Source organism: Calidris pugnax, unplaced genomic scaffold (assembly GCF_001431845.1).
Source record: "Calidris pugnax isolate Ruff unplaced genomic scaffold, ASM143184v1 scaffold51, whole genome shotgun sequence".
Taxonomy (NCBI): domain Eukaryota; kingdom Metazoa; phylum Chordata; class Aves; order Charadriiformes; family Scolopacidae; genus Calidris; species Calidris pugnax.
The window spans coordinates 4,295,477-4,322,928 of record NW_015090797.1 but is presented as its reverse complement, the minus strand read 5'-3'; the positions used below and the strand labels follow the sequence as shown (position 1 = coordinate 4,322,928).

The following is a 27,452-nucleotide window of genomic DNA, read 5'->3' as shown; positions in this document are numbered from 1 at the left end:
CATTAAAAAAAAAAAGTTAAACTATCAGGGAGACTGTCATCGCTAATGCACTGAGTCCTGTATCTGTCTATGTATTACTACAATAAAAATAAATAGAGCACATAAGCCAAGCATTTTAGTTTTTCTTTTTTTTCATATTGATTATAAGAAAAAGGTTGCTTTTCAACTTGATTTAGAAACATCCCTCAGTGGGATACCTGTTCTGTATGCATCTTTCTGCTGAAAGGAAATTTAAAAAAACCTGTAAACAGAAAACAAAACCCCTTCTGATATAAGTGAAATTTTGTTCAATATCAGCTATTATTAGCCATTATTTGATAAGTAGGCAGATTGGATAGATGTTTCTTGAAATCCTACATAGTATGCAGAACATGCTTTCATTGTGCTTCCTGGCATTATAAGATAATGTGCCTTATTTGAAAATATAATGATCAGTTCTGTTAAATCATGTTCAATCAGCTTATACAATAACACCAATATTTTGTTATTCATTTCAGATTTCAGAGACCTATGCCTTCCTACCGAGAGAAGCGGTGACACGATTTCTAATGAGCTGCTCAGAGTGCCAGAAAAGAATGCATTTAAACCCAGACGGAGCGGATCATAAAGGTAGTTTTAGTGTCAAATAGTGGGATGTAAAGTAATTTTATTCCTAATACCCGTTTTTATTTTCCTAGCTTAAGTGAGGGTTCATAAAAATTTGGTGCACTGGAACAGTTCAATAAGTCAGATCATCTCCTTTACTGAAGCTGGAAGGTAGTGAATCTTCTGCTTTTGCTTAAGGATGGAGTGTAATACAATATGCCCCCTCAATAGAAAGATGATTTTATCTGGAGGAAATAATTTGTTTTGCTACAGAACTGTTTATATAGGGGCTTAAATATAAGGAATAGATAGGTTTTGTGTGCTATAGTCATTAGAGTAGAAGAACTTACAACTTTTCAGGGTGGGAACTTGATTTTCATTTTTCTTTGGGAGACTTCCATCTATATAGCCAACTAGCAATTGAAAATGCCAAAGTTAGAACTAAATGACATTACTGTCTGACTTCGACTGCAGAGTAGATCCAAGTAACCTCCACAATTAACATATAATGCATAATAAATATTTTTATTGTAGATAACGGAAAACCTCCAACTTTGGTGACCAGTATGATTGATTACAACATGCCAATTACTATGGCTTATATGAAACACATGAAGCTGCAGCTACTAAATTCACAGCAAGATGAGGTAAAACCTGAAATCTTTTAAGTTTGTTTTTCTGTTTTCCTGTGTTCTTTGGTGCTTGTCTTTGTGGTAGCCAGGAAACTGAACTGAAGATGATCGTTGATCCCATGGTTATCATTTCATTGCTAAAATAGTAAGTCTGAAACCAAACCAAGGCTGTTTGCAAGTAATCAAGTTGAGAGAAAATGTCATGACTTCCCACCTTTCCATGGTTGGAGGTAATATGCTGTACTGCTTCAAATTACCTGAAGGTGCCCTTCTACTGTCTGGACCAGCAGAAAGGGTAACAGGGGCATATGTTCACCCGAGACTTGTGCTGTGCTCAGAAGTGACTTTCATTGTCTACTTCTAGAATGCAATTCCATCAACAGCTGAAATGAATGGCATGGAGTTCTCAAGGTTAGCAGGCAGGATACAACACATTTCAGTGAGATAGATGGAAGCCCTGGCAACATCAGTTGAAATCTTTAAGGCAAAAAGCTTGGTAAATAAAAAGAAGAGTAGGGGTTCCTTTTGAAGCTTTGAGTAAAAACAAATTTAAAAAAAATAAAAAAAAAAAACTGGGGAAAAAAAGGAAAAGAAGTAGGCTGAGAACTAAACTTCTTCAGAGAGAGTTGGAGTTCAGCTGAATTCTATTTATTTCTTTATTTCAAAAATTATTTTTTCTTTCTGTGATTTATTCAGAGCTTTTCTAGGTCTCAAGAAGTACTTCATCAATTGGATGGCAGCTACCAAATTATTTGTAATAAACTCATTTTGCTAGAAATGTGTTCATTTACCATTTGAGCTGCCAAATAGTTAGAAGCCCCGCTATGTGCTAGCCAAAAAGCAGTCCTGCATGCTGTGTCCTTCTGCCTGACTACAAGATATTTTTTAATAAAGAAAACCTTCAAAAACAGCGTTAGCAGCTGGATTATGTCAAAGACCCTGACTGACTCCTGACTTCTGTGGAGTCAGTCAGATTTGGTTTTATAATAAGTAGATAAGGGGTGTTGGTGAAGGTTTATGAATAATTCAACACCCCATAGAATGAGGATTTCCTTACTCTTCTAGAAAGATTAGGATCCTTGTTTCACTTTTGCCTTCTTTTAAATTGTGGAGGGTGTGGGGAGAGGTCCCCTACTCAAGAGTCCTTCATGCACAAATACAACCTGGTTATCTTTCCCTCCTTTTGAATCTCCCCTCTGTGTGTTGCCCCTTCTCAGGAACCCAGAGGCAGGGTTTCAAACAGCAGGAGAGAATAGATTTTATTCCTGCAGTAGCCTTAGGAATTCAAGGACTCCTTGTTTTTTTCTACTTCTTTTCTACTTCTCCCTTTGAGAATTACTCTTCCTACAACAGGGTCAAGCACTCGTACTGGGGGGCCACCTGCCACATGCCCCTACAGCCTGAATTTTCAAGTCTAGTCTTTCTGGTCTGATGACTGAAATTTGCATTTAACCAGTTTTTAATCTAGATGAACCAGTGGAGATGATACAGTGGCAGCAGGAAGCATCATTGTTTGGTATCTCCCTGCCCAGCTTGGTTTTGCAGCTCTAATGCTACTGTGTACTAAATGTAGCACTGGATTTCTGAAGATAAAAGTCTCTTTTGATATGTTTTAGTAATAATGTCTTTGTCAGGGCAGAGTGGGCACAAGGAAAGTTCTCAAGATAATCTTTACTTCTTTTCCCAGGCCAGAGTTTTGCTAAGAATTTCTTTTTCCTTCGGGCTATACATTTGTTGCACGGAGAACAAAATAGCAATGAAAATGGTGTAGTACAAAGCAGGAGGATTTTGGTGCATATGTTCAAACTATTCAATGCACTTAAAAAACATGCTTGGGTTTGTAGGGAGGCTCTGTTTCCAAGGTTTCATCAATCGTGTCTGTATTCTTGTGGAGGGGTGGAATTGAGACAGGAGTGAACTTGGATCCCACAACTAGCTAGCACAGTGACTGAAAGCTTCTTAATTCTCTCATCCTCAGTTGATCATTTTTAAGTGGAGGCCATCATTGAGAGGGAAACAGACTTAGAATCATAGAATCATAGAATGGTTAGGGTTGGAAAGGACCTCAAAGATTGAGTTCCAACCTCCCTGCCATGGGCAGGGACACCTCCCACTAGAGCAGGTTGATCAAGGCCCCATCCAGCCTGCCCTTGAACACTTCCAGGGATGGGGCATCCACAACTTCCCTGGGCAACCTGTTCCAGTGTCTCACCACTCTCATAGTAAAAAATTTCTTCCTGAGATCTAATCTGAATCTTTTTTCTTCCAATTTAAAACTGTTTCCCCTTGTCCTATCATTACACCTCCTGGCAAAGTGTCCCTCCCCAGCTCTTCTATAGGCACCCTTCAGGTATTGAAAGGCCGCTATAAGGTCTCCCCAGAGCCTTCTCTTCTCCAGGCTGAACAATCCCAGCTCCCTCTCTACTTCATCTAAGAGGAGAGCTCATCACTGTGTGGGAGTTTACAGCTGCACTGCAACCGATACAAAGATACCAGTAGCTCCCAGCACCTCTCCCCATGACTGTATATCTGCCCAGATTTGGATAATTGTTTACAGGGTTTGGGGAGAGTTGGAGTTGGAGATGTTCCATAGTGTGCTGTAGGCAAACATAGGCTGCCCACGTGTGTTGTTTTATGCCTATGCACGCGTTAGATAGCTAGAGCTCCCTTTCTGGGAGCCCATACAGATTGCCTAACCTCAGAATTGGAAAATGTGAGCGGCTGCTTGCTGGTTCCTGCAGGATTCAATGAGAGATACCACTGTGCCTTAACAGAGGCACAGCGTTCCAGAAGGTCTGGAGGAGTCTATGTTCTGATCTTGCTCTTTGAATAAGCAGCGTGTTTTTTTCCCTAAACCTCAGAAGCAGCTTGGCGAGTGCCTCAGCCCTGGCTGGCTGGGCAGGAGGCTACTGGCCACCACAGTTCTTGTGTGAGGACAGTGCTTGGGTATTTGCTGCTGCTGCAACTGGGGTGCTCTCGCCTTGCCTGGGCAAGCAGGCAGGTACCCACGAGAAAAGCCCTCACTCTTCCATGTAGTTTTTTACAAAACTTTGAGAACAAGGTGTGTTTGTTTCATTATTTGTTGTTGTCCTGGTGTGGCAGTGCAGAACAGCATTGCCTCGTGTGGTGTCCCCACTCTTACTCCTGAATGGCAGTTTAACAAGAGTCGTGATTGCAGGGAACTTACCTTTTGAAAACGAGAGAAATAGCCATGCAAGCCAGAAACATCATTGAGACCCAAGAGAGGGGTATATTTAAGCGTCAAGCGCTCAGAAAGAAGAAAGCAGCTATATTAGTGTCTGTAGAAACCAGTTCATAACAAGTACACAGCAAATCATATTCTAAAGATGGCTATTTTTCTAGGTCGGTTCTGGTGAACAACCCAGAAAAATAGTCAGATCCTGTCAGTTTTGTTTTTGTTAAAAAAAATAAATTATATTAATACGAAATATGTTTCAAACTGGTCTTTTGGGGATACAAAATTATTTGCCATATTTTTCTCTATGTTCTTTAAAATGCTTTTATTCATAACAGGAATAATTATCTCAGATAAGTTGTTACTGAAAATATATCACCTTAGGCTTGGATGTTGCCTCAGCAGTTTACAGAGCAAGACTTGTGGATGCTTAATTTTTAATCCATGAGTGGGTGCGTGAATTTCAGTGGGACTGAAGCAAGTGATGTTAATCATGTACGTGAATGGTTGTGGACTAGGTCCAAAACTGTTTTTATGAATGGGTACGAAATATTTGATTGGGACTTTTACTTTTTGCCCTCTGCTGTCATCCTTACTAGATGCTATGTAATTAGACTTGATGGATGAATCATATTACAGATATATAAGGCAGAATAAATGTGAAGTGATTTTCATGTGGTTATATTACTTTGGTTTGCCATTGACTGTCATTTGAACATGCTCAGAACTCTTATAAGCTTTATAATTATCGCAGATGCTTCTTTAAGCACAGTAACAGTGTAAGGGTGACATCATGTCAGGGGAATGTGGTCATGGGTTCTTTTTAGGTCAGGTTGCCATTTGGAAGTATCTTACTGTGAGTGGTCATCATGGGGTTACCAACCCCACTTTGTAAAGTTAGAAGATTCAGGCATGAATGTGGAGAGCTCTCCTCAACCAAATGGGAATAACAAGGACTTGGTATGGGGTCTCCAGTTACTAGCCCTCTCATGTGAAATACTATGGAAACAGAGAGAGTGGTAATGGAGTGTCCTCATAGTTGAACAAATTGCATTTGTCAGATTATCTTATCACATAAACACTATGTTTTCCTTGCTTTTCTTTATATGCTCTGCTTGTTTGCTTATATACACAAAGATTTAGCATGATTACACTCCCCACCAGGTGTGAGTGAAACAAATGGGAACAAGTGAATTGCACTTAATAATGTGAAGAATGTACAATGTTTTCTGACATGTCTCTGAAACTTTGCATTTTCAGGATGAAAGCTCTATAGAAAGTGATGAGTTTGATATGAGTGACTCGACTAGGATGTCAGCTGTGAACTCTGACCTCAGCTCAAATCTGGAGGAGAGAATGCAAAGTCCTCAGAACCTCCAGGGCCAGCAGGATGGTAAGGCTCTCGTTTCCTACAAAAAATGTGGTATTGCCTTGTCTTTTTCCCATTCTGTGCCTTCATTTAGTACCTGCTGTGTCCTTTTCTTCATATTGTGTTTCATTAGGTAATTTGAAATGTATGTTCCCTATGTCTCAGCATGAAGAGGATGAAGTTGGGTTTTTTTTTAGGTTAATTTATTTGTTGCTTAGGCAACAGGTGAGTGCTTAGATGGCTACATGTCAAGTATTATTATTTTACTATTTTTATATATGTAGCGTGACCATACACAGGCATAAAAAAGAAATGAAACTCAAACCTTTCTCAGCAAACCAGAAGGGTACTAAAGTTGTCTTTACTGGTTGAAATGAAGGAGAGGGGTGTGACAGAAGCATGATTTGAGAGCTAGGAATTGGGGTGTGATATTCAGAAGAAAGGATGAAAAAGAAAAACTCTGATAGGGAAATAGAGGTAAAAGTAGAGAAGACAGAATGAGCAGCATTGTAAATTTGCATGTTAACTATTTCTAGGATAGTTACAACACAAAGCTTATTCCTGGATGAAAGAGATGGAAGTTTTACTTTGCATAGAAGATACATTGATGTATACTCCTTTATTTCAGCCCTTGTTATAGAACAAGTTAGATAGGACTGGTTTGGAATGAACTTTCTCCTTGGCTATGGAGCTCACAAAAAGCCTGTCCACTGCAGACAGCCACAGTGGCTCATGAGTGGCACGTGAATGCACAACACCCAAAGTGGAGGTCTATTCTATCACTATTAGAAACAATACATTGGTATTCTGTACTTGCTACTCCTTAATTTCCTGATCATGTGTACCAATTCAGAAGTGCTTCTTACATTTCTCCTGAACACTAAATATATGGCATTTGACAGTTAAGCTGGATTCTTTCCACTTTATGCATCATAGTCAATTGCTAGCTGGTCAGCTATTTAGGTGAGAATGGGTGTGCTGCATAGTGGCTGATGGGATCTGGTGGTGGGTAGGACCTTCTGCTGTGTTGCTCTCTGGACAACCAAAGGAGAAGGATGTCTACGATAATTCAGTAGGCCAGATTCTAACCGCAGCTGCCTTTTGTCTGAGTGTCCTCAAGCTATCGGAAAATTTTAGCAACTTTTGACTTTATGTATGTTCCCTAAAGGTGCAGTGCTGATGCATAAGGTGTAAGAAAAGCCAATTCACTTTCCTATTGAAGTTTGACTTTTCAGGGGTAATATATTATAATAATATTGCTAATTTTAGAGTTTTCAGAGATACACAAAAACGGCACCATCCAAAGTATCTGGCTTTTAGTGCAAAACTGTGCTTTAGAGGTTTTTGCATACTTATATGCTCAACCTGTTTCACATACACAGGACATTTCTTAATAGTAATTGTGTGTATGTATATATCTGAAATAAAAGTTATAGCTCAGTAGAGTAAGCTATGAAGAAATGCATGTGATACCTTAATACCTACCATGACCAGATTCATGTGCCACATCTAATCATATTAGAACATAGGTATGAATGATAAAATGCTACAAATCTGTCACTTGCTATTTAAAAATGTATGGGAAGTAAACGCACTGTGGTCTTTGAACTGCAGGTAGTGTGATCTTACAGAACTGCTTTAAATCTCTGCCTTCCTTCCTTTCCTCCCACATGGTACTTGCTCACCTTGCTAAGGCAATCCTATTTTTTGTTGCATCTTCAGGCTGAAGCATCTGCCCATAGATTTGAAATAGCAGCTCTTCCTGCTTCATAGATTTCCTGTGCTAGCTGTTGTCAGGTAGCAAACCTGCATGTGGCTAGTTATAGCAGCAACACTGCTTTTTTCAGATATGGGAGAAGAGGCTGAAGGAGGAACTGAAAGACATTAGAGAAGGAGGGCAGGAAAAAAGAAGATTGGAAGAAAATAACGAACACAGGGATAGAGGGATGGAAGTGGGAACAGGAAGGAGGGAAGACAAAAGGGACCTTAAGTGGACTTAACAGTATGATCCCTTTAGCCATCACAGCCTTCACTGTAAAATTTAATACTTAATTATAGCACACACAGACCAAAATCATAACCAAAGCATGAACGTGTTTGTCTAAAGTGCTTCCTGCCCCCTCCTCTCAAACATTCTATATGTTCATGAGAGTTTATGTCAGCCACCACATTTAGTCTACAGATAAAGGCATTTGGCATTTGGATCATCTGAAATGTCTTTGCTGCATTCTGGCAGGTGAAAACTTGCTGCTGCATAAGGTTGCCTGTGCACACATAGTTGGGAATGGTGTGTGGTGGAATGGAACAACAGAGGTCTTCTGCTGCCCGAAGCATGCCCTCTTTGGGAGAATGAGTTGTTAATGGGGAATCATTAATAAAACTGCTGCCTGGGGTGGATTAGTGACAGCTCCAGTGTACCTAAAGGTGATGTGTTCTAGCACTTGACTTACCTGGCTTTCTATGTGAGGTGGCATGAGAATATTAAACATCTATTGGGGTTTTTTTTTCCTTGGATTTCAACTGACTTGGTACGAGGATGTAAATGGAGCCTGTGTACCCAGAGGAATGTAATAGTGAGCTGGGTCACACCACTGAAGGATAGATGGAGGCTCCTCTTCCAGTTCAGTTTATCAGAGCATAGTGGAATGCTGACACTATAAACATAAAAGGAATAAGATGTGTTCATATCCTCTTCCCTTGGGCCTGCATTATATTTAGACATGTATTTGGCTTTGGGTCTCCACTGCAGAGCTCATACTAGAAAATTTGACCTGAGGTTTCTCAACATCTTCCAGTCTAGTACTCTGTGCTTTCTGTTTCTCGTGGTTAGGGTGTTTGAACCTAAATAGAATAAAGGCAAATATCAGAGCAACCCACATTATCAGCTGAAAGCAATAGACTTCTTCACCCAGAGATGTTGTGATAGGTAGGAAAAATGCTGAGAAAGAGGGCACAGAGAGAGAAGGTGTATGTGCACTCACGGTAGATGGGTGCTGGTACTGCCCAAAAGTCCTGAGCTCTGCAAATGTATTGAGGCTTCATAAAATTCCTCGTGTAAAGCATATTAGGTTGAAAGGGAACAGGGAACTGAGGAAGAAATAAAAAGTGGGGAGAGTTGGTGAATTGTATCCATAGTGCTGAAGTTGCCACAATAATATGAAGGACAGTTTCCACTTTAAATTAGCCTTTGTATGCTTCTAAATAACAGGGCCTTGAGTCACACCTGCTGGTGAATGGCTGAAAATAGCATCCTGAGCACCTGCGGGGCTGCTGCAACTATGGGGGAGGAGTTGGAAAAGAGCTGCTGCTCTTCCCTGGGGAGTTAGAAAAGGAAAGGAGCTTTAATTTGCAATCGGTTCATTCCCCAGCTGGGAATGGGGTAAGGCTATCTGGTTACCAGTGCCTCAGAGCTGCTTTCCCTGGCAGCCAGCTGGATAATAGGGCTGCAAATTGCTGGTGTGCTGCTTTCAGTTTAGAACCCTCTTCACTTGCTTGACCCTATTTTCTTGCTTCCCTATACATGCTGCAGCTCCCTTGTCCTAAGTGGGTTCTTTGGAGCAAGCCCTCCATACCACTCATCTGTGGGCAAAGCTCCAGCTTGAGAGCTGTCTCTAATTCTTCTTTTTCCTAATAATGCTCTAGGGACTCTGATGCTGCTGGATCAAACCCTTTTGCCTTTGTCTCAGACCACAGAGAGCAGGCAAGGTTTGCAAACTGAGTTAGAAATGAAGGAACTTATTTTTTTTTTTCAATTACTACTTCAACCCTTACAAAAAAAAAAAATTAGTAAAAACTGACCTCTAGGTAGGTCTGTCAGAGGTGCAACAAGAGCTTATACCCTGAGTGAAAATGGAATTCTTGTTGCCCTTGCCTGTGCAGAACAGCTGAGTGTGTTTGCTCCTGTGCTGCAGTGGTTCATTAGTTACCAAGACATGAGAGAGGTGTAGGGGGATGCTTTGATTAGAGGAAATCAAGAACATGCACAACTCTAGAAGTAACAAGAGTTAGATGTCAATTTCATGTTGAATTTTTTTTTTAGTTTTCACTATGTGAGCTATCAAATAAAAATCAGGGATGAGACTACTTGACTGTAACTCAGTGTAAGATGCAGAATTAATTTATTTTCAGTATTTCGCACTGTATTGAGGTACACCAAAAGATATCATTGCTTTGTCTGAATTTGGGTGGAAGGACTATGTTCTCTTCAATCTAGGATAGTTATATGTACAGAACTCCCCCTCGCAGACACTATAGGGAGACTGTGCTTATAGCAGCTAGCTGTGACGATTCAACCTTTCACAGGGCTTGTGCTATCTTCTTAGACATGGAGATTACTAATAAACTTTTCCTGGTTGTATTTTTTTGCAATTTATAGAAAATTGAACAATAGTACTGTAATGCAATGGAGGACTAAGCCTTCAAGTAGTTTGTGGTTGTTTGGATGGTGCCAGTTCTCCTTCTGTGGCATGTTGAAGTCTCCAGGCTTTCCACAATAGAGGTGTAGATGTGGTTGTTCCCCATAACTATTCCCTTCACTCATTTGGTGTTTGTGGTAGATACAAGTATTGGCGTCAGTCATCTAAATATCGTTCTTCTGCATCAAAGCTATAATCTTTGCTCAACAGCTTCACCTGAAACAAGTAACATCAGCTAATTAAATTGTTAAAATTGTGTATCTGTGCAAGGGTGTAGTTTGCTATATCTGCGCTTGCCATTGGTTTGTTCTTTCTGAACTGAGTCCAAGCCAAGTGTTTAATCCATCTTCCCATTCTCAACTGGTTGCACTGTCATACTTGTTTCTGCGTTTCTCTTTATTCCACTAAAACCTGGACTCTCTGTCTTAAAATATTGGCTTTCCTTTTTCCACAAAGTGATTTAAGTGAGATGTATGGGTTTGAAAACGAACTGCAAGCCAAAGTGAAGACAGATCAGTGAAGGAGCATATTGGAGTAAATGGTCTCTGCTGTTGCCTGTGTTCTGGCCCTGCTCTTGATGTTGAGCAAAGCAAGCATTTAAAAAAAAACCAATAGGAGAGCAGATGATTCCCAGCACTAAGCCTGTAGCAACCATTTGCTGCTAATTAAGAACTTTCAGTGGAAATGTTTTCACGTTAATTTACAAAATTAATTTACATTAATGAATATTTTGCCTTTAATTTCTGTTCTTACACTGAAAGGTTTTACAAATATGCTTGTTTGGTATGAGGTTTAAGTCCTCTTGACTTCAGTAAAGACCCACTAAAGATTAGCTGAATTATTTGAAGAGTTTGGGTGTCTTTTACTGAAAAGCTTGGCTTCTTTAGGCTTCAAAACAAAGCACCTGACATTTCTGTGGTATATGAGATGGAGTGAAATTACCACATGAAGTCATAAAGCTTTAACAACAATATTAAAAGTAAAATAAAAAGCAGTCTGCTAGTTTTCCTACATACAACCTCCTATACTTTTAGAAAGCCTTTTGATTTTGGGGATTTTCTGTGGCTTGGCTGGTTTTATTTGCAATTTGTAGATCTATACTAACACAGCTATCATGCTGTAAAAATTCCTTATTATGCTTATACATTATACAAGACATTGGGCATGCAAAGTTAATAAGTATTTTGCTCTAAAGCCAAAGGTGATTTTCACTTAATAGTGAGGGTTTGGGTTGATTAAGAATGAAGGAGGTAGCACTGTTAGCTTATAAAGAGCATAGAAAAACAATTACTGCTTTACTTTTTTATTTTTTTGAAATGGCAGACCATTAAAATTACATTCAAGCTAGAGCCAGGAAAGCTGACTGAATTTTGTGATATATTCACACCTTCCAGTCTTGCTTGAGCCAGTTAAACTTGTAACATTTTGGGCACTAATCCCCAAAATCTCACTTCTTATGACTAAGGGTAAAACAGTACAATAAATACTATTTTTCTGAAAGAGATCTAAGATACCTGCCTGTCTCATGGTGGTGGAAAAGAAGAGATGAGTACAGTAACATCCAGGCAATGTGAGTTATACAGCACCTTGTGCAGAGTCTTTTGTGATCTTGCTCTGATTTCCCTGAAGAGGAAAGCCCATCTGTATGAACAGGTTTTTACCTTCCCCCTGTTCTGGGAGATAGAGCGGAGGCAGCAGAGGCTGAACCAGAGCAACAACCGTGTCCCAAAGACAAGGGCTGAGACAAGCTGGCAAGAGAGGATGAGGAAGATCTCTGCTTTGGCTGCACAGCAATCTGTTTTGGGGATAAGCAAAGGTCTCCTGCCTCTGCAGCTGTTGATCTGTCACCTCTTGCAAACACCAGCTTCATTACTGAATAAAGCGAAACACAGCAGAGCCACAACTGCATATTTCTGAGTAAGTCTATGGCCTTCACTGAAGTATTATTTTACATGTCAGAACCACAAAGGTGTCTTTAGATGGGGGGTTAGTTATAATATATTGCTCTATCTGAGAAAATTAGTATCACCTTCACCTAAAAGGGTTTAAGTGGACCTGAGAACCTGGCCTATAGTGCTAGTATTATTTTGCTTCAGTAGAGCTATACCTGGGGTATATTTGCACAAACCATGTAGTATTATTTGCACAAACCAATGCATATAAGAAAGAGGAAAAAATTACTAAAACAAGAACTGAAAGCCAGACAATTGTGGAAATCTAGTTGCACTGGTGTTTTAACAGCTTCTTTAGAGGTGATACCACATCAGTGCAAAAGGCACTACGAGTGACACTGTAATGACTCCTGAGCAGTGTTACGAAGTCAGTGATAACTCATTGTACTGACCCTGGGCAAGAACTTGAAATGTTAGTGCAGCAGCGTTAGAAACTTCCAGTCCTTAGCATCATTAAGAAAAGCTGGGTGGAATTTTCAGCAAATGAAGTATTCTAATGTGCTGGCTGCTGACGAGGCAGCTGGTATGTGCATTGTCATCAGAATACGGAGCTGATATATGAGGCACTTCTATTGTATGATAGATGCAAATCTTCTGTTAACTTTCTATACAACTCAAATTTGGTAAGAATTAAGCATCAGTGTCTCTTCATGGAAAGCACACCTTCCTTCCTTCCTCCAGATTAATGTCATTAAGTGAAGCCATAGATGAGGCCAGTACTTCACTAACTCAGTGGCCCTGCCTAATCAGGCAAGGGTCTCAAAACAGGATTTGAACATGAGCACCCCTCTCACTAAGGTGCAGCAAATGGGTTACTTTTACAGTTGTCTCTATTCATGTGTAGAGTTACTGTATTTTCCTTTGCTAGTTGCAACAATCTTGCAAGTTGACTGCGCTGAATGTCTCCCCTCTGCTCCATTTTACTTCTGTGTGTCTTCCCTCATCTTTTTATAACTTGCGTTCTTTTTTTTTTTTTGACATCTCTTTGTTTGTTTTTTATCTTATACTGTAATTTGCTTTAGAGACTAAAATATTATTAAACATGAATTATGCATTGAGCAGACTCTCTGCTAGAGTCTGACTGGTCTGTTGCAACCGGAGAACAATCCTGTTTCCCGCACCACCCTCCCAGCTGCACAACTGTCACTTTCTATTATGCTTGTCTTGAACAATTGAGTGTGGCTTGTAATGACAATAATTGCCTCAAAATTGTTTGTCATGTTTGCCTTGTTAGCAACAAACTACTAACTGTTGGTTACAATCAAGTTCTCAGCTATTATTCCATAATTACATCAGGGAATACTTGCAGCCAATAATAGCTGAGAAATTAGAATTATCTTTTCACAAGTAATGCTAAAATGCTTGCAGACCATTCACTCTATTCATAGCCTTTCTTTTTTACATCAGCAATGTAGTAGTAAGTGAAGCCTACCCCTCTGTAAGAGGCGCGCCACAGACCTTCCTTTTGCACCTTCGAAACGGGTCTGTGGGTTGCATCCGTGTTGTACAGCTCCTCCATCAATAGATATCTCACTTTGGCAATAATACTAACCAACCAAGCTATCTCTTCCTTATGCAGGTACTGAAGGGAGCCAGTTTGCTTTTGATTTCAGTATGCAAGCCCTCGTAACTAAGCTTAGCAGGATTTCTGAAAGTGTTGTTTTGATTTTGGTTGATTTTCTTTGTTGGTTTCCCTTATCTTTAGCATCTCTCAGGCTTTTCTCCTCATTTCTTTGTAGTATCAAAATTGAGGAGGGGCATTCTGGTGTAGGGATTTAATTTTGGCTTCCAATGCAGACACTTTTCCCAGTTTATCCTTTTGGATGCACTGGTTGACTTTAGCAGGGGCTATGTGCAAAGATTGCTTAATTTAATTTGGTCTGCTTCCTTACAGTATAGCAGTGTAGGTAGAGTCTTTTTCACAACTACTGTTAAAATGTATGCTGGGCATTGACTCAACTTTTTTTTTTTATTATGTTTAATGTAGAATAATGTAATAGAGCATTTTTATTTCAGTAAAAGGAATGTAAAACAAAGTGCTTTAAAGAAAATTAAATTTAGCCATGAATTCTTCACTGTGTTATTTTAATTAAGGAAGCTATTAATTTTTTTTTTTCTGAACAGGAAATTCCCTGGAGGCATTGGGCTGTCTTGTGAAAGATATTTTTTTTTAATAGAAATTTCTTTAAAGTGTTTCTTGTTTGATAAAAAATTTGTAAGACTGAATGTTTAAAATTAGGAGTAATTTTTTAACAAAATGCAAATACTTTGATTACAAAAAGAGAGGAGTACATTTTCAGCACTATGGAGTTTTGTAAGATTTTACACATAGGAAGTGGTTATATGTATTTTCCTGAGGTCTGTGAATCAAGGTTTTCCAATAGTTGATTTACTGTTGCCAAATAGTAACCTGAGGCAGAGGGACATGTTATCTCTGGCACTTAACAGGATGGAAGAAATGATATAATCACTCCAAAAGGTTCAGGATAGGCTGAATTCCAGTTATGTCCTCCAAGTATTCATGAATGCTGAGGGCCTGGTTATTGTGAGAAAGATGGAAGTGTGGTGGTTGGCAGGTTGACTGGAGACAGAAAGATACGATTACTGAATTTCACTGAATTTCACTGAATTTCTAGAGTTGGAAGGGACCATCTAGTCCAACTCCCCTGCTGAAGCAGGATTGCCCAGAGCTAGAGCATGTTGCTCAGGACTGCATCCAGGCGGGTTTTGAAAATCTCCAAAGAAGGGGACTCCACAACCTCCCTGGGCAGCCTGTTCCAGGGTTCTGTCACCCTCACCGTGAAGAAGTTTCTCCTCATATTTGAGTGGAACCTCTTATGTTCCAACTTGTGCCCGTTGCCCCTCGTCCTCTCGGTGGGAACCGCTGAAAAGAGTCTGGCTCCCTCCTCCTTCAACCCTCCCTTGAGATACTTGTAGGCATTGATAAGGTCTCCCCTCAGCCTTCTCTTCTCCACATTTAGCATCAACAGATTAAAATGCAGCCAGGCTCTTTTGCAAGTTTATTTAGCACTTGGTGGCTGGTTAACAGCTTGCTGGGAGACATGTGAGGCTCAAGCAGTCTCTCCACTGCTCCATGCCAGCTGGGCACTGACTGGTTGCTGAAGGAGCACCCTTCCAGACGGACAGACAGACTTTAGCAGCTGCTCAAACCCACTCTAGGAAAGGATGTGAAGCAGCACACCCTATTTTGTTGCCCTTATGGGCTGTACTGGGTGGGATGCTGAGAAACCAATCCAGAACCTCAGTTGTAAGGGGTGGTATTATCATTAGAATAAATTCAGATAAAAGCTAACACAAAGGAAGAATCCAAATTTATACAAGATAAAATTTTCAGACTTAGGTGCACGGAAATGAAGAGAAATTGATTCCTTAGGTGTCATGGAATAGAGCTGGAATGTGGTTTTCCAGCAGAAATGTTGCCCTGAGATCAGTATCTACTGCAAAGTTCCTGGTTATCGGAGCAGGTGCATCTTTGTATCTTAAGTCCCTCCTCAGTGCTGCATTTTAATTTCAGAGATTTTACAAGCCTGCTTTTTTGTGAAATGAATCAAGGAGTCAGCTTAATGCATCCCTGAGAGAACTAGTGACTGCTTCTATCAAACTTCTAGCAGTCCATGTGCTTTACTGGGTAGAGTTGTTCCCTAAGCAGAAGGTAGAATGACCCTTATTAATTAGCATCCCGGATCCCTGCTATAAAAAAAGGGTTAAACTTGTGTAAAAGGAATAATTACTTCTGACTGGACAGTGGAGTTCAAACCTCTGTGTTTAGCTTTTCATACTCTGAAACCTGGAGTTCACATAAGCATAGATATTGACATGGAGATTTAAATGATATCATAAACCAGAACAATGTGTGTGTTTCACCTGCACCTTTTAAATAAGGCAACAGTAATAGGTACTTTGGAGCAATAATTGATTAGAAAATTTGATTTTGTGCTTTGAGAAACACTGTGATAAAATCATGATATCAACTGACTAGTCTAAATTCTTAAGAGCAATAATTGCTATTACTTCTTTAATGGGAAAAGAAATTAGGAGATACAGACAGGGAATAGATTTTTTTTTTTTCCTCTGCAAAGAAAACAAAATGGAGACATGATGTTTCAGTTACACAAAGTTACTGTTCCAAGAAGAACCAAAATATGAAGCGTACTAAAAATTTAATGAGTTAATTGGCAAAGACATGCAGTGGGTTTGTTATGTTACGCTGCTTGTCTCTTGGACAATTATTCTGAAGGGAGCTGATGCTACAGACTGTCAAAGAGAGGATGAAGATGCAGAACTACAAGACTTGAGAAATTTTAATGTGAATTACCTGCAAAGGGAGAAACAGGCCCTCTTCAGGAGGAGGTGGTACAAACAGTGAGAGCAGCCCAGGCTCTCTAGAGAGGCAGAAAGTAAATGGAAGCAACCAGTGCTGTCAAATATCTTTTAAGAGGACTCCTTGGATGTGTATAAAGAATCGATAAATAATCTTTGAATAGTTTACAGGTCTGTAGAAATCTTCTGTACCAAAGAAAGCTAGGATTTCCGTCTCTCTGAAAGGAATTGGTAACTTTTTAAAAAGATCCCTCAAAGTTAACTGTCCAATGACCATGTTTTTATTAAAAGTTTCAAAGAACTTTGAGATTTAGGGACTTGGCTTTTGGAAATTGTATCCAGCATGATCATGTCAGAAATGTATGGGTGCAATTAAAAGCTTACTAAAATCAATGATAAGCATTTCTACAAACTCCAGGGGAGGCAAGGTTTCATCCTTCATGTTTTCATAATAGGTTCTGGGCAGTTGAACTGATCCTCAAGTAGTTAATGTGGGTACTGAAATTGCTACTGGTTCTTTAATTAAACTATCAGTGCAGTTTATGCAGAGATGATAAGCTTTAATTCAGTGAGTTAGCCAAGCTCTGTTCCTGTATCTTCCTTTCTTCTTCCTGCTACATTTCTGTGATTCTGTGCTGGTTATGTGTGCTCTTGAGGAACTGTGCATTTTAGATTCTTGGATCAGACTATAATCCCTGGTTATTCTTGCACATCTGTAGTCACAGACTTGCAGTTGCACATGTTGTTATATCTCCTGCAAATATGCCCTATTGTAATTAAAGGCATGGATGTTGTAAAGCCTTTTAGAAAGGACAAATATTTTTCTGTTCTCTGAATCAGCTACTCAGCAGCATGCTCCCATTCAGTTCTTGGGGAAAAAAGGGCCTAAAATTATTACTTACTCAAGAAGGTGGGGAAATGGTGGTGACAGCATTAAAAGGCATGTGGTATGGGTGGATTTTGAAGAATAAGATGACAGCCTGGACAAGTTCTCCACAGTAATTTAAGAAAGGAGCCTTCCATGGTGATTCTTGAACTTAATTCTCTCTGTTGGCATTGTAAAATGCTGATTTGAATAGAAGCTTATTTAAATGCAGCTTTGCGAAGAAGAGGGTGGACATGAAAAATGATAATTTTTTGTCTCAGAAACAACTGTTCACCACCTAAGAAACTGTGTACTCTTCTAGCCTTTTACAGGCAGCTCCACCACCACCGTGGCCATGCAGTAGAACAGGCTCATATCAGAAGAGCTTCTACTGCACAGTTAATTGACTTGGATGGGTAGTGGTAGCATATTAGTCTTTTTTGTTTCTTGGACCCCCTTCCAGTAGGCTGCCTGGTTTTTGACTAGTCCAGTTGGTGGTAGTCTGTGGGGCAGTTCTTTTCTATCTATGATTTTGTTTTTGGTTTTTTTTTTCAGGATGGCTTTGACGCCTTCTAGGGAGTCTGCTGGTTTTTGTAGATACTTAGTATAAGCTTCTGTGGAAGAGGATGCTGTGATGTGGCAAGAGGGGGAGGACAACTGGGGTGTCCCAAATCAGGCACGTGGCCCACCAAAATAGTATATTGTAATAGAACAAAAGTCCATTGCTTCTTAGGTGAAGTAGGTTGTAGGACCTTGTGTCACCTGGGCATGAACAGACTGGCTAGTAAGACCTCAAACCTAACTGATCATCAAGTGCACATGTGTGATGGAGGGAGAAGCACCAATATCTGTTTGTTTGGTGGTTTGTTTTGGTTTTTTTTTGTTTACAGATAGAAAGGAAATAGCTATTTGGTTTTTAAACTGTTCCTGCCCTGCAAAATTAATTGCTCTGAATAATAATGAGTTTCTTTAAAGATATTCGTGTCTTGTGGGTCAAGAAGAAATCTAGTCTCCCATGCTGTCTGACTACCTCTTGGGAATACTGCAATTAGCTGCACTTTGAACCTGAATGAAAAAACGAGGAGAAAACCACTGTCCTGAATCTTCCATTATTCCTGCTCAGAGTGAAAACTGTCCCCCTTCAGCACCCTTCCAGGCAGGAAAATTTTACTTATTCTGCTTTCCTATATGAGTACGTGGTGGATGCGTTACCATTTGTTTCTTTCTGGCTGTACACGCAGATGTGAACAGAAATCAGTTCTGAGGAAAAATACAGAGTAGAGGGTTAGGAAGGCTGCTTAGGGACTAGCAGAGATTGATCTTGCCAGCTTGACAAGGTTATTTTTCCAGCAAAATTTATTAAAAATAGAGTTAGCATCGAGTTGTATGTTGGTCCTGTTTTATATTTTATTAAACAATATGGAACAAGCACAAAGCTAATTCAAGTATACACAGAAGTATCTATTACTATGAATAGATTTTCTATTTGTATGTTTTAAAACCACATTTATAAAGCTATATTTCTTTTATCACATATAAATCTCTTTCTGTAGTCATCTATTTCTAAGTGAAATGATCACTGAAGAGAGGTAAAGCTTTATGGCATGGGAATCTGTCATTAAGCAGATGAGAAATTTTTCTGTGCATTAATTAGAGACTATCTCAGAGAGTTCAGAAATACTATGAGCCTGAAGTTCTAAAGAGGCAATTCTGTGAAGCCTAAATCCAACCAGAGCAGTATATATTCTGATACCTCTTGAAGCTCCAAATTGAAAAAGAGTTTGCATCTTCTGCTTTCTTGTTGTTTTGGTGTGGGTGGAAAAGGTTTTGTTTGAATGTGTTTCAACCAAATCATAAGGTGTGTCCCATCTAAACTGGCTTTTGTTTTCCTGTTCAGTTGGAGCAACAGCAAGAAACATTTAAAGGTCCCATGCAAACCAAACCACCCTGTAAAGATTCTGTAAATGTGGTAATCAAAGTGAGAACTCACACTCTCCAGCTTATAAAGCCTACATCGAAAAAATAAAGGAGATTTCTGGCTCATTACAGGAGGAAGATGATTTATTTTTGCTGCCCTGGCTGTTTGGGCAGTCAATAATGTAGCATCTTGAAGGGTCCCAAAACTGAAGAGTGGGTTGAGTAATTTAAAGCTGAATGTTCTTGTTACTACAAGATGATCAGGAGGCACTTCCTTCCTCCTACCACCTTTCATTTGTCCGCCTTCATTGTTAAAGGTTTTTTTTTTCTTGCTGTCATCTAAAACATCAAGATGGCTGGAGAAAGAGGTGGATTGGGGAGTGAAAAGCTTTGTGTATTAATGTCAGGTTGATAAGGAACAGTTTTTTCCACATGTTCATGTAGTTATTGGTGAATAACACGGAGTCTTTTTTTGTCTCTAAGGTGTGGGTTTTGACAGGACAGAAATACTTTTCATAATAATCTTTAGGTCTCAGTCTAAGGACGTCTGAAATATTTCTTCCCAATACTTCATATTTGGTTATTTGCCAGCTGAAACTATGTCATATCAAAGGAGAATGACAGAAAAGAAAAGGGTGCTGGTGGTTGAAAGGCATGCATTTCCATGAGAACAGACTGGAGTAGAGCAAATAAAAAGGTAAGCTATCTTCATGCTGCTTCCTGGCTTGGATTCTAAGTATAAGAAGAGAAATGCAGTTTTGGAAGCAAGAAAAACAGTTTTCCAAAGTGTTGCCTGATAGACAGGAAGAGAGGCAGCAGTGAGGGGCTTGGCAGAAGCATAAATGGTAGTTAGACCTCAAACTCCTGCAGGGAGGTGGCAGGAGAGAGAGCACTCTTCTGCCATTTGTGTCTTTGAAAGTGCTGCTCTTGGTGAAGGTTTGCAAGTTCTCTTCTAGTCACTCCACAAAGAAGCTGTTTAAAAGAGTAATACTTGCCAGTGCATGTGCAGGCAAATTTAGACGTCTTGCATCATATTCTCTGTGGGCCTACACTGGTTTATAGCAAATGAAGCTCTGACCTTGTTTAAAAACAGCCATTATTTTCTGTCTGCAATATTGATTTCTATGATAGTTGATAGTTGTCAGTGCATCCCTGTAAGTATGAAAAATATAATCTTAATTTCATTAATTATTAGGCACAATTTATAAGTCGAAAGTGCAGTGGTAATAAAGAAAACCTGCTGATGTCCACCCACTATCCATTCTCATCTTCACATAGTGAAGTAACCACATAGATGTTTGTGGTAAACGCCTGCCTGATTTCAGTACAACAAAATCTGTTCTGGAATACTAGCGAGTCAGTGGCACAGCATAAGTGGCATGCTGTATTATGTTGTCTGCGTTCCAGAAGAGACGTTGTCACCTCTTCCACCCACCCTCTGCATGTGGAGTGTCTTTTCAAATCTGAGGGTGTTTGCCTGTGCATTTAAATTGAAGGCCTGATTCAGTAGTTTTATTGTTCTAAGTAGTAATACTAAAGGAAGCCTTTTCAATTGGGAGAAATCCCAAACACAAACACAGACTGGGAATGGATTGGGAGCAGCCCTGGGGAGAAGGACTGGGGATGTTGGTGGATGAGAAGCTCAACGTGAGCCGGCAATGTATGCTTGTAGCCCAAAAAGCCAACCGCATCCTGGGCTGCATCAAAAGAAGTGTGGCCAGCAGGTCCAGGGAGGTGATTCTGCCCCTCTACTCCACTCTTATGAGACCCCACCTGGAGTACTGCATCCAGTTCTGGAGTCCTCAGGGCAGGAAAGAAATGAACCTGTTGGAGTGGGTCCAGAGGAGGGCCATGAAGATGATCAGAGGGATGGAGCACCTCTCCTATGAGGACAGGCTGAGCGAGTTGGGATTGTTCAGCCTGGAGAACAGAAGGCTCCAGGGAGACCTTATAGCAGCCTTCCAGTACCTAAAGGGGGCCTACAGGAGAGATGGGGAAGGACTATTTATCCGGGAGTGTAGTGACAGGATGAGGGGTAATGGTTTTAAACTGAAAGAGGGGAGATTTGGATTAGCTACTAGGAAGAAATTCTTTACTGTGAGGGTGGTGAGGCACTGGAACAGGTTGTCCAGAGATGCCCAAGGATGCCCCTTCCCTAGAAGACCAGGGTAGATGGGGCTTTGAGCAACCTGGTCTAGAGGTGTCCTTGCCCATGGTAGGGGGGGCTTTGAGCAACCTGGTCTAGAGGAAGGTGTCCTTGCCCATGGTAGGGTACTTGGAACTCAATGATCTTGAAGGTCTCTTCCAACCCAGACCATTCTTTGACTCTATTTGTGGGAATATTACCATCTTTGTTAAGTGTACCTATCCAAAAAACATGAGTGACAGCCATTTCCAATGACTCAGAGCATCATTAATACAGAATGTTTAGAGCAATTAGCAGGGATAGCAAAGCTCAGAAAGGTTACTTTCCCATCTCCCTAGTTAAAACAAAAGGCCAATGGAGCTGGGGAAATGAGGCAAGGATGGGTCTTTGACAGAAGAAGAATGTCCATTGCCTTGAGTCACAGCAATATGTATTATTTAGAAGCTGGAGGCATCAGAAATTGACAGCAGCATGACTGAAGGCCAGGACATAGCTTGCAGACTGTGAAATAGAGCTAGCAAAATAGTCCAAAAGACATGGTTTAATAAATTGTGTTACCAATTTGGTGATGCTGGAATTTATTTATGGCTGTAAGTGATGTGTCCAGGAACTCTGGTGAGTCAATGGGTAAAGCAGAAGGATGTCATGTTCCTCCCATGAGAGTGAACAGAGGTGATGGGGGGTTTTTGGCAACTACGAGCTCTAATGGGAGGGAGCTGTAGAGTTAGTGGAAAAAAATTCCACCTTAAGTTAAATCTGTACTGCTCTTTAATGAAATGTGACCATATTTTGAAAGGAAAGGATGTTTTTTGGCCCTGAACACTGAAAATGATTTGTATTTGTTTTTTTCCTGGATGTTCACACTGATTCAGCACTGCCTATATATAGAATATTTTTTTTCTTTCAACAAATCCTCTCCTTTGATATTAAAGAGGAGCAGCTTTTACACTAAGCCAGAGATCTGGAGGGTATTTTAAGATCCACCTACATCTTGTGAGGTAGTCTTTACTACTCTAAATTAGATTCCTAAAGATGACAGATATGAGAATGGATAGAACATATGGATTGGCCAAAGGTGTCTGAAGTAGGAGCCTTTTCTTTCTGCGTGCTGCAGCTCAGCTCAGCCTGAAATGTGACAGGCACTTTTAGTGACACGATCACACAGGAAAGGAGAGGAGAGCTGTGAATATAGGCCAGAAGCTTTCTCTCTGGTAAGAGCTCTGCTGGCTGCATGACATGATTACATAAAATGCCATAGGGAAGCTGTGAGATGCTGATGTTTTTAAGGTAGGGCTGAGGCCTTGCTTTTGGATTTTGGATCATGACATATTTCTCCTTATACCTGCATAGATCCTGTGCAGGCGAGCTTTGGCAGAAACACAAATGACCAGCGAGTTCCTTTGTTCTTTGCTTTGAACATGGTCACCAACAAACCGCTTAAAGTCCTCATTTAAAAAAATAAACATCTGTGATGTTTAAGTTTGAAGTCAGGTTCCAGGTCTGAATTAGCTAGTATTGGCGTCTCATGGATTGCACTTCCAAATCGTTAGCCCAAATGAGTTCTGTGGAGTTGCAAAGTACCAAAAAATAAACATCTGTGATGTTTAAGTTTGAAGCCAGGTTCCAGGTCTGAATTAGCTAGCGTTGGTGTCTCATGGATTGCACTTCCAAATCTTTACCCCAAATGAGTTTTATAGAGTTGCAAAGATCCAAAAAACCCTGCAACACATGGAGGGTTTTGGCAGCAGAATCACAATAGTGGATAGTTTCACTAGTTGCTCTGATTCCAAAGCTTCAGTATTCTGCAGGGTCTGCCTTGGGCTGGAGACCCTCAGGATCAGCTGAGCCCAGAAAATGCCTTGAACTCTCAGCTGTTCATTATTAGCTGCAGACACTCTGACCCTTCTTGGTCCACTTCTGGACTGCCTTGAACTCTCAGCTGTTCATTATTAGCATCTGACCCTTCTTCGTCCATTTCTGGAGAAATCCAAATACATATGGAAGGGGGTTCAAACTTACTCCATTTCGATTGAGTTTGTCACTCCGTATTGACTTCACACTAAGGTAGAGACACCTGTGCTTAGTAGCAATGAGAGAAGCTCAGTTAAATGAAGCTGTTCCCTATCTTGCAGCTTCTCACTGCTTTGTTTCCAAAGAGACTGTTACCAGGAGCATACAGGAAGAGCTGAAGGTTGTCCAGAAGAGCTGGCTTCTCCCAGCTTTTGGCTCTGAGGTAGCTTTGGAGGACCAGGGAAAGAAAGAGGAATCTTAGCTGTTTGGATGAGCATTTGTCTTGGCAGGATGTGTCAAGAATCATCTGAGCTGTAAGCTCATCTCATTTACACAGAGTATATAATTCCTGGGTTTGGAGGATCTGGCTGATATACTGATAAAGCAAAATGCTATTTTAATAGAAGTTAAAAAATAATAAACAGTGCATTTCCATGGTGTGTTCTGATTCTGAGAAGTGTTAAATACTGGGAACTAACACACGTTTTAGTTTCCAATTTGTAGCTGTTTGCTCAGCAATGCAAATTATCCTTGTAAGTAAATTAACCATATCACCTGGAGCTTTTTTTTTTTCTTTTAAAAATCTATCATATCACTTTTCTTTGTATTGCTCAACCAACTTTGTATTGACAGGTTATCTCTGCTGGCACACAGCACAAAGTTTCTTCAGAGTAATGTTGGTTCCAGTGTTACCCACGTTGCCCGGCCAAACTTATCATTAACAAGTTTGGCAAAACCCTTAGGCAAAGAAATGATTTGATAATGAACAGCCATGATCCTATCTGAATAGACAGCTATTGGGCAGAGACTGCCAAGAGATCATCTGCTGAATTCTTTGAAAGTATGAATGCTGTCGTGGTTTAACTCCAGCCTGCAGCTAGGACCATGCAGCTGCTTGCAAAGTTCTCTCCCTTCCTCTAGAAGAGCAGGGAGAAGAGGGAGGTTGTTTGACTTTTGTGGTTGGAGTTGATGGTTTCAAAGGTCCCTTCCAACCATGAATATTCTGTGATTCTGTGACTCAGATTTGGGTTTTGATGACTAGATTTGTAAAGGTATTTAGCTGTGTAATTTTATTAAAACCAATGGGAACCAGGCCCCTGAATACTTCTTGGATAACACTTGTGAAATTACACATTTATTATGTTTTTTTGTACTCAAATAACATTTTGCTGCAGTTTTGCTCCTATGGTTTTTTTCCTGTTTTGTTTTCTGAAGAGAATATTAAAAAAAAAAAAAGTAATGTAATAATCAATTACAGTAATAGCCACTAGAGGTCTACTGATATCAAAATTCTGCCAACATCAATTATTTCTGCAAGTATTAAAATGTTTCATCCAAAAGCAAGTGCTTCTTATTAAACATTAATTGTTTGCCTTGTGAGGTGTATCATTTTAATTCTCTGAATTTTTAACCTCTTAGTGGTGTTTTTAATTAAGTAGTATTTAACTGAAGTAGGGGATAGTTGCAATGTAAAACTCCGAACTGAAAAGAAAAGTGACTTAAAAGATTGTCATCTAGATTCACCAAGTATATTATTATGTAATTCACTGGATAGAATGTATTTCTTAGTGGTTAAGCTTGCAGCAAACAATGTTTTAATGAAATTTTTCTGCAATTAATTGCTTCTCGTAGCATTATTGACTTCCATCTGTCTTTGAGGATTATTTTTATTTCTCAAAAAAATTAAATAATCTTCAAGCTTTCTTTTAAATTACCTTACTATGATGCTTTTTAAATTTCTAACAACAAGTGGAAATTAGATTACTGTATTTCCTATAGGCCTATTTATTCATCACAAGAACAGGAATATGTCTTCATTGGGACAAAAGGGGGGGACAGGTTACATTAATGACTTTTTCCCAGAGATTTCTCTGCAGTCAGATGACAAATGCTGCTTCTCAGTCAAAACAAACACAAAACAAACCAACCAAACGAAATGGGTAAGTCACAGTTGTGCTGTGATTCATGAGCTCCTTACCTAGAGTTTGTAGGGAAGCAGTCTGGGGCATGAGAAGATCCATTTGAGACCTGGCTGATGGAAAGAGTTAAACATGGCTTTATCTCTTGCCACTCAGCAAAATGTTTTTTGCATCATCTTTGTTGTGGCCTGACAAGTTACGAGACAGTAGCCTGTGGGTCTCATAAGAAGTGTCAGACTCCTCAGATTTCATCTGATGGTGCTTCCTATTTGATATCTGACAAGTGGGGATACTTTTTTTTGTTTTGTTTTATCTTTTTTTGAAAGAAGGTAGTGTCACCAAAATCAGCTGCTGTGCTAAGGGTACAAGCAGGGCCCAGTTCAGCACACTTGCAAAACCTTCCTAATGCGTGACTGGCTGAATTGGGTGCTTTGCTAAGCTGGGATGGATCTCAGTAGAAATATTGATTGTGCATTGTGTACTGTATTGGGTCTTGTGAAGAAATATTGTCTGTGTACTGACTGTATTGGGCCTGCTGTACTCTGCCTGTTCTAAGCCTAGCGTTAGCTGTTACCCTGTGCGTGGTTTTCTTCACTCGCTGGAGGCCGAGGGCTGTGATAGCGTGGTGACTTCAGTTAGTTGTGTGTGTGTGAAGTTAGTAGCCGATGGCTGTCAGATAAAGAAAAGGAAAATCTGTAAAATCTGTCTTTTTTCAGACTGTTGATTGTGAAGGAAAAAAATTCTGATGGACACATCTGTCAACTTCAGTATTTATGGGGGTATCCAGACATGCCTCTTACTGGTTGGCGAGCTTGGTGTGATATCTCTTTAATAAGGAGAAATCATTAGTGTGATAGCAGAACAACTCAGGCTAAATCATTACACTAAGGGATTTGGTAAACCTGGGTATAAATGGCCACTGTTTACATAAATCATAAGTTCTCACTTATAGGCCTTTATGGAAATATTTAATTTTTTTTCCTTCTTCACTTTAAAGAGGAATTGCCACATGAAGAGGGCAATGCTTTCCTTAAGAAAGACCTGTGAAATTAGTTCTTTTAAGAATATCCTTGCTTTCTTCATCAAACAGTAGGAGAATCACTCGGGTCCTTTGTGCAAAAGGCAAAAGAGCAGATTTGTTCGAGGTGGTGCTGGGAGGTATAATCACGTCTCCCTGCGCTGGTCTGGATCCAGCATCCCAACATGGATTCCCCTTCAGGGATAGCAGGTGGTGGAGCTGCTCTGCCCTCCCTGGGGCTTTTAAATTGCTGTCAGGGCTCCCAAGAATTCTTGCTAGTGAAGCTGGGTATAGCGAAACAGATCCAGCTGGAGTAGCTGGGAAATATGAGGACAAAGGGTGTATTCTCCAGCCGTTTATCTGTCCTATTCATTATCGTCCATTCACCACCTCGTATCTCAGCTCATGAATGAAGAATGATTTGATCATCTTCTTCTATTGTTGAGAGACATGGTTGAAAAAAGCTATAGATTATTATTATTATTGTTATTAATTATTATTATTTTGTTGTTATCATCTGTCCTATTCATTATCGTCCATTCACCACCTCGTATCTCAGCTCATGAATGAAGAATGATTTGATCATCTTCTTCTATTGTTGAGAGACATGGTTGAAAAAAGCTATAGATTATTATTATTATTGTTATTAATTATTATTATTTGTTTTGTTGTTATCATTCCCATTGTCATCATCATCTCTCTCTTCACAGTCCCCAGAAATTGTTCTGGTGCTAGGTCCCCCCGAACTTTGTGATGAGTGTAGCTTCTGCACAACCCAGACTTGTTCTTAGAGCATTGGGCAACAGGCAAAATACTGGTACTGTCTGGCTTCCTCCTGAACATCCCGTATTTAAGAGGAATGAATGCTGAAAATGATTAGTTCGAGAGATAGAAAAGATACAAGATATATTATGAACATGGGCTATTATGTTTTTCATATTTAAGTAAAAGCAGATGTAAGCTCTGTGAGGCTAATGGGGCATTACTTACAGTCTCAATGTACCAAAACTAATGGAAACATTTTTCTTTTTAGCTCTAAAATATAGTGTTTAAATGGAATGGTATGGCAGAAGGGGTGGAGCCAGCA

The 27,452-nt window shown here is 39.9% G+C and overlaps 1 protein-coding gene across 3 annotated transcripts in view; it reads left to right on the top strand.

Annotated features, from left to right (window-relative positions):
* Nucleotides 1–27,452, top strand: part of NOL4 (nucleolar protein 4) — a 208,338-nt gene that overhangs the window by 60,814 nt on the left and 120,072 nt on the right. For all 3 annotated transcript variants that reach the window (XM_014937021.1, XM_014937020.1, XM_014937022.1), the window contains exons 3-5: nt 498–609; nt 1,120–1,232; nt 5,674–5,806. In XM_014937021.1, coding sequence (XP_014792507.1) covers nt 498–609; nt 1,120–1,232; nt 5,674–5,806 — 358 coding nt within the window. The remainder of the gene's footprint in view (nt 1–497; nt 610–1,119; nt 1,233–5,673; nt 5,807–27,452) is intronic.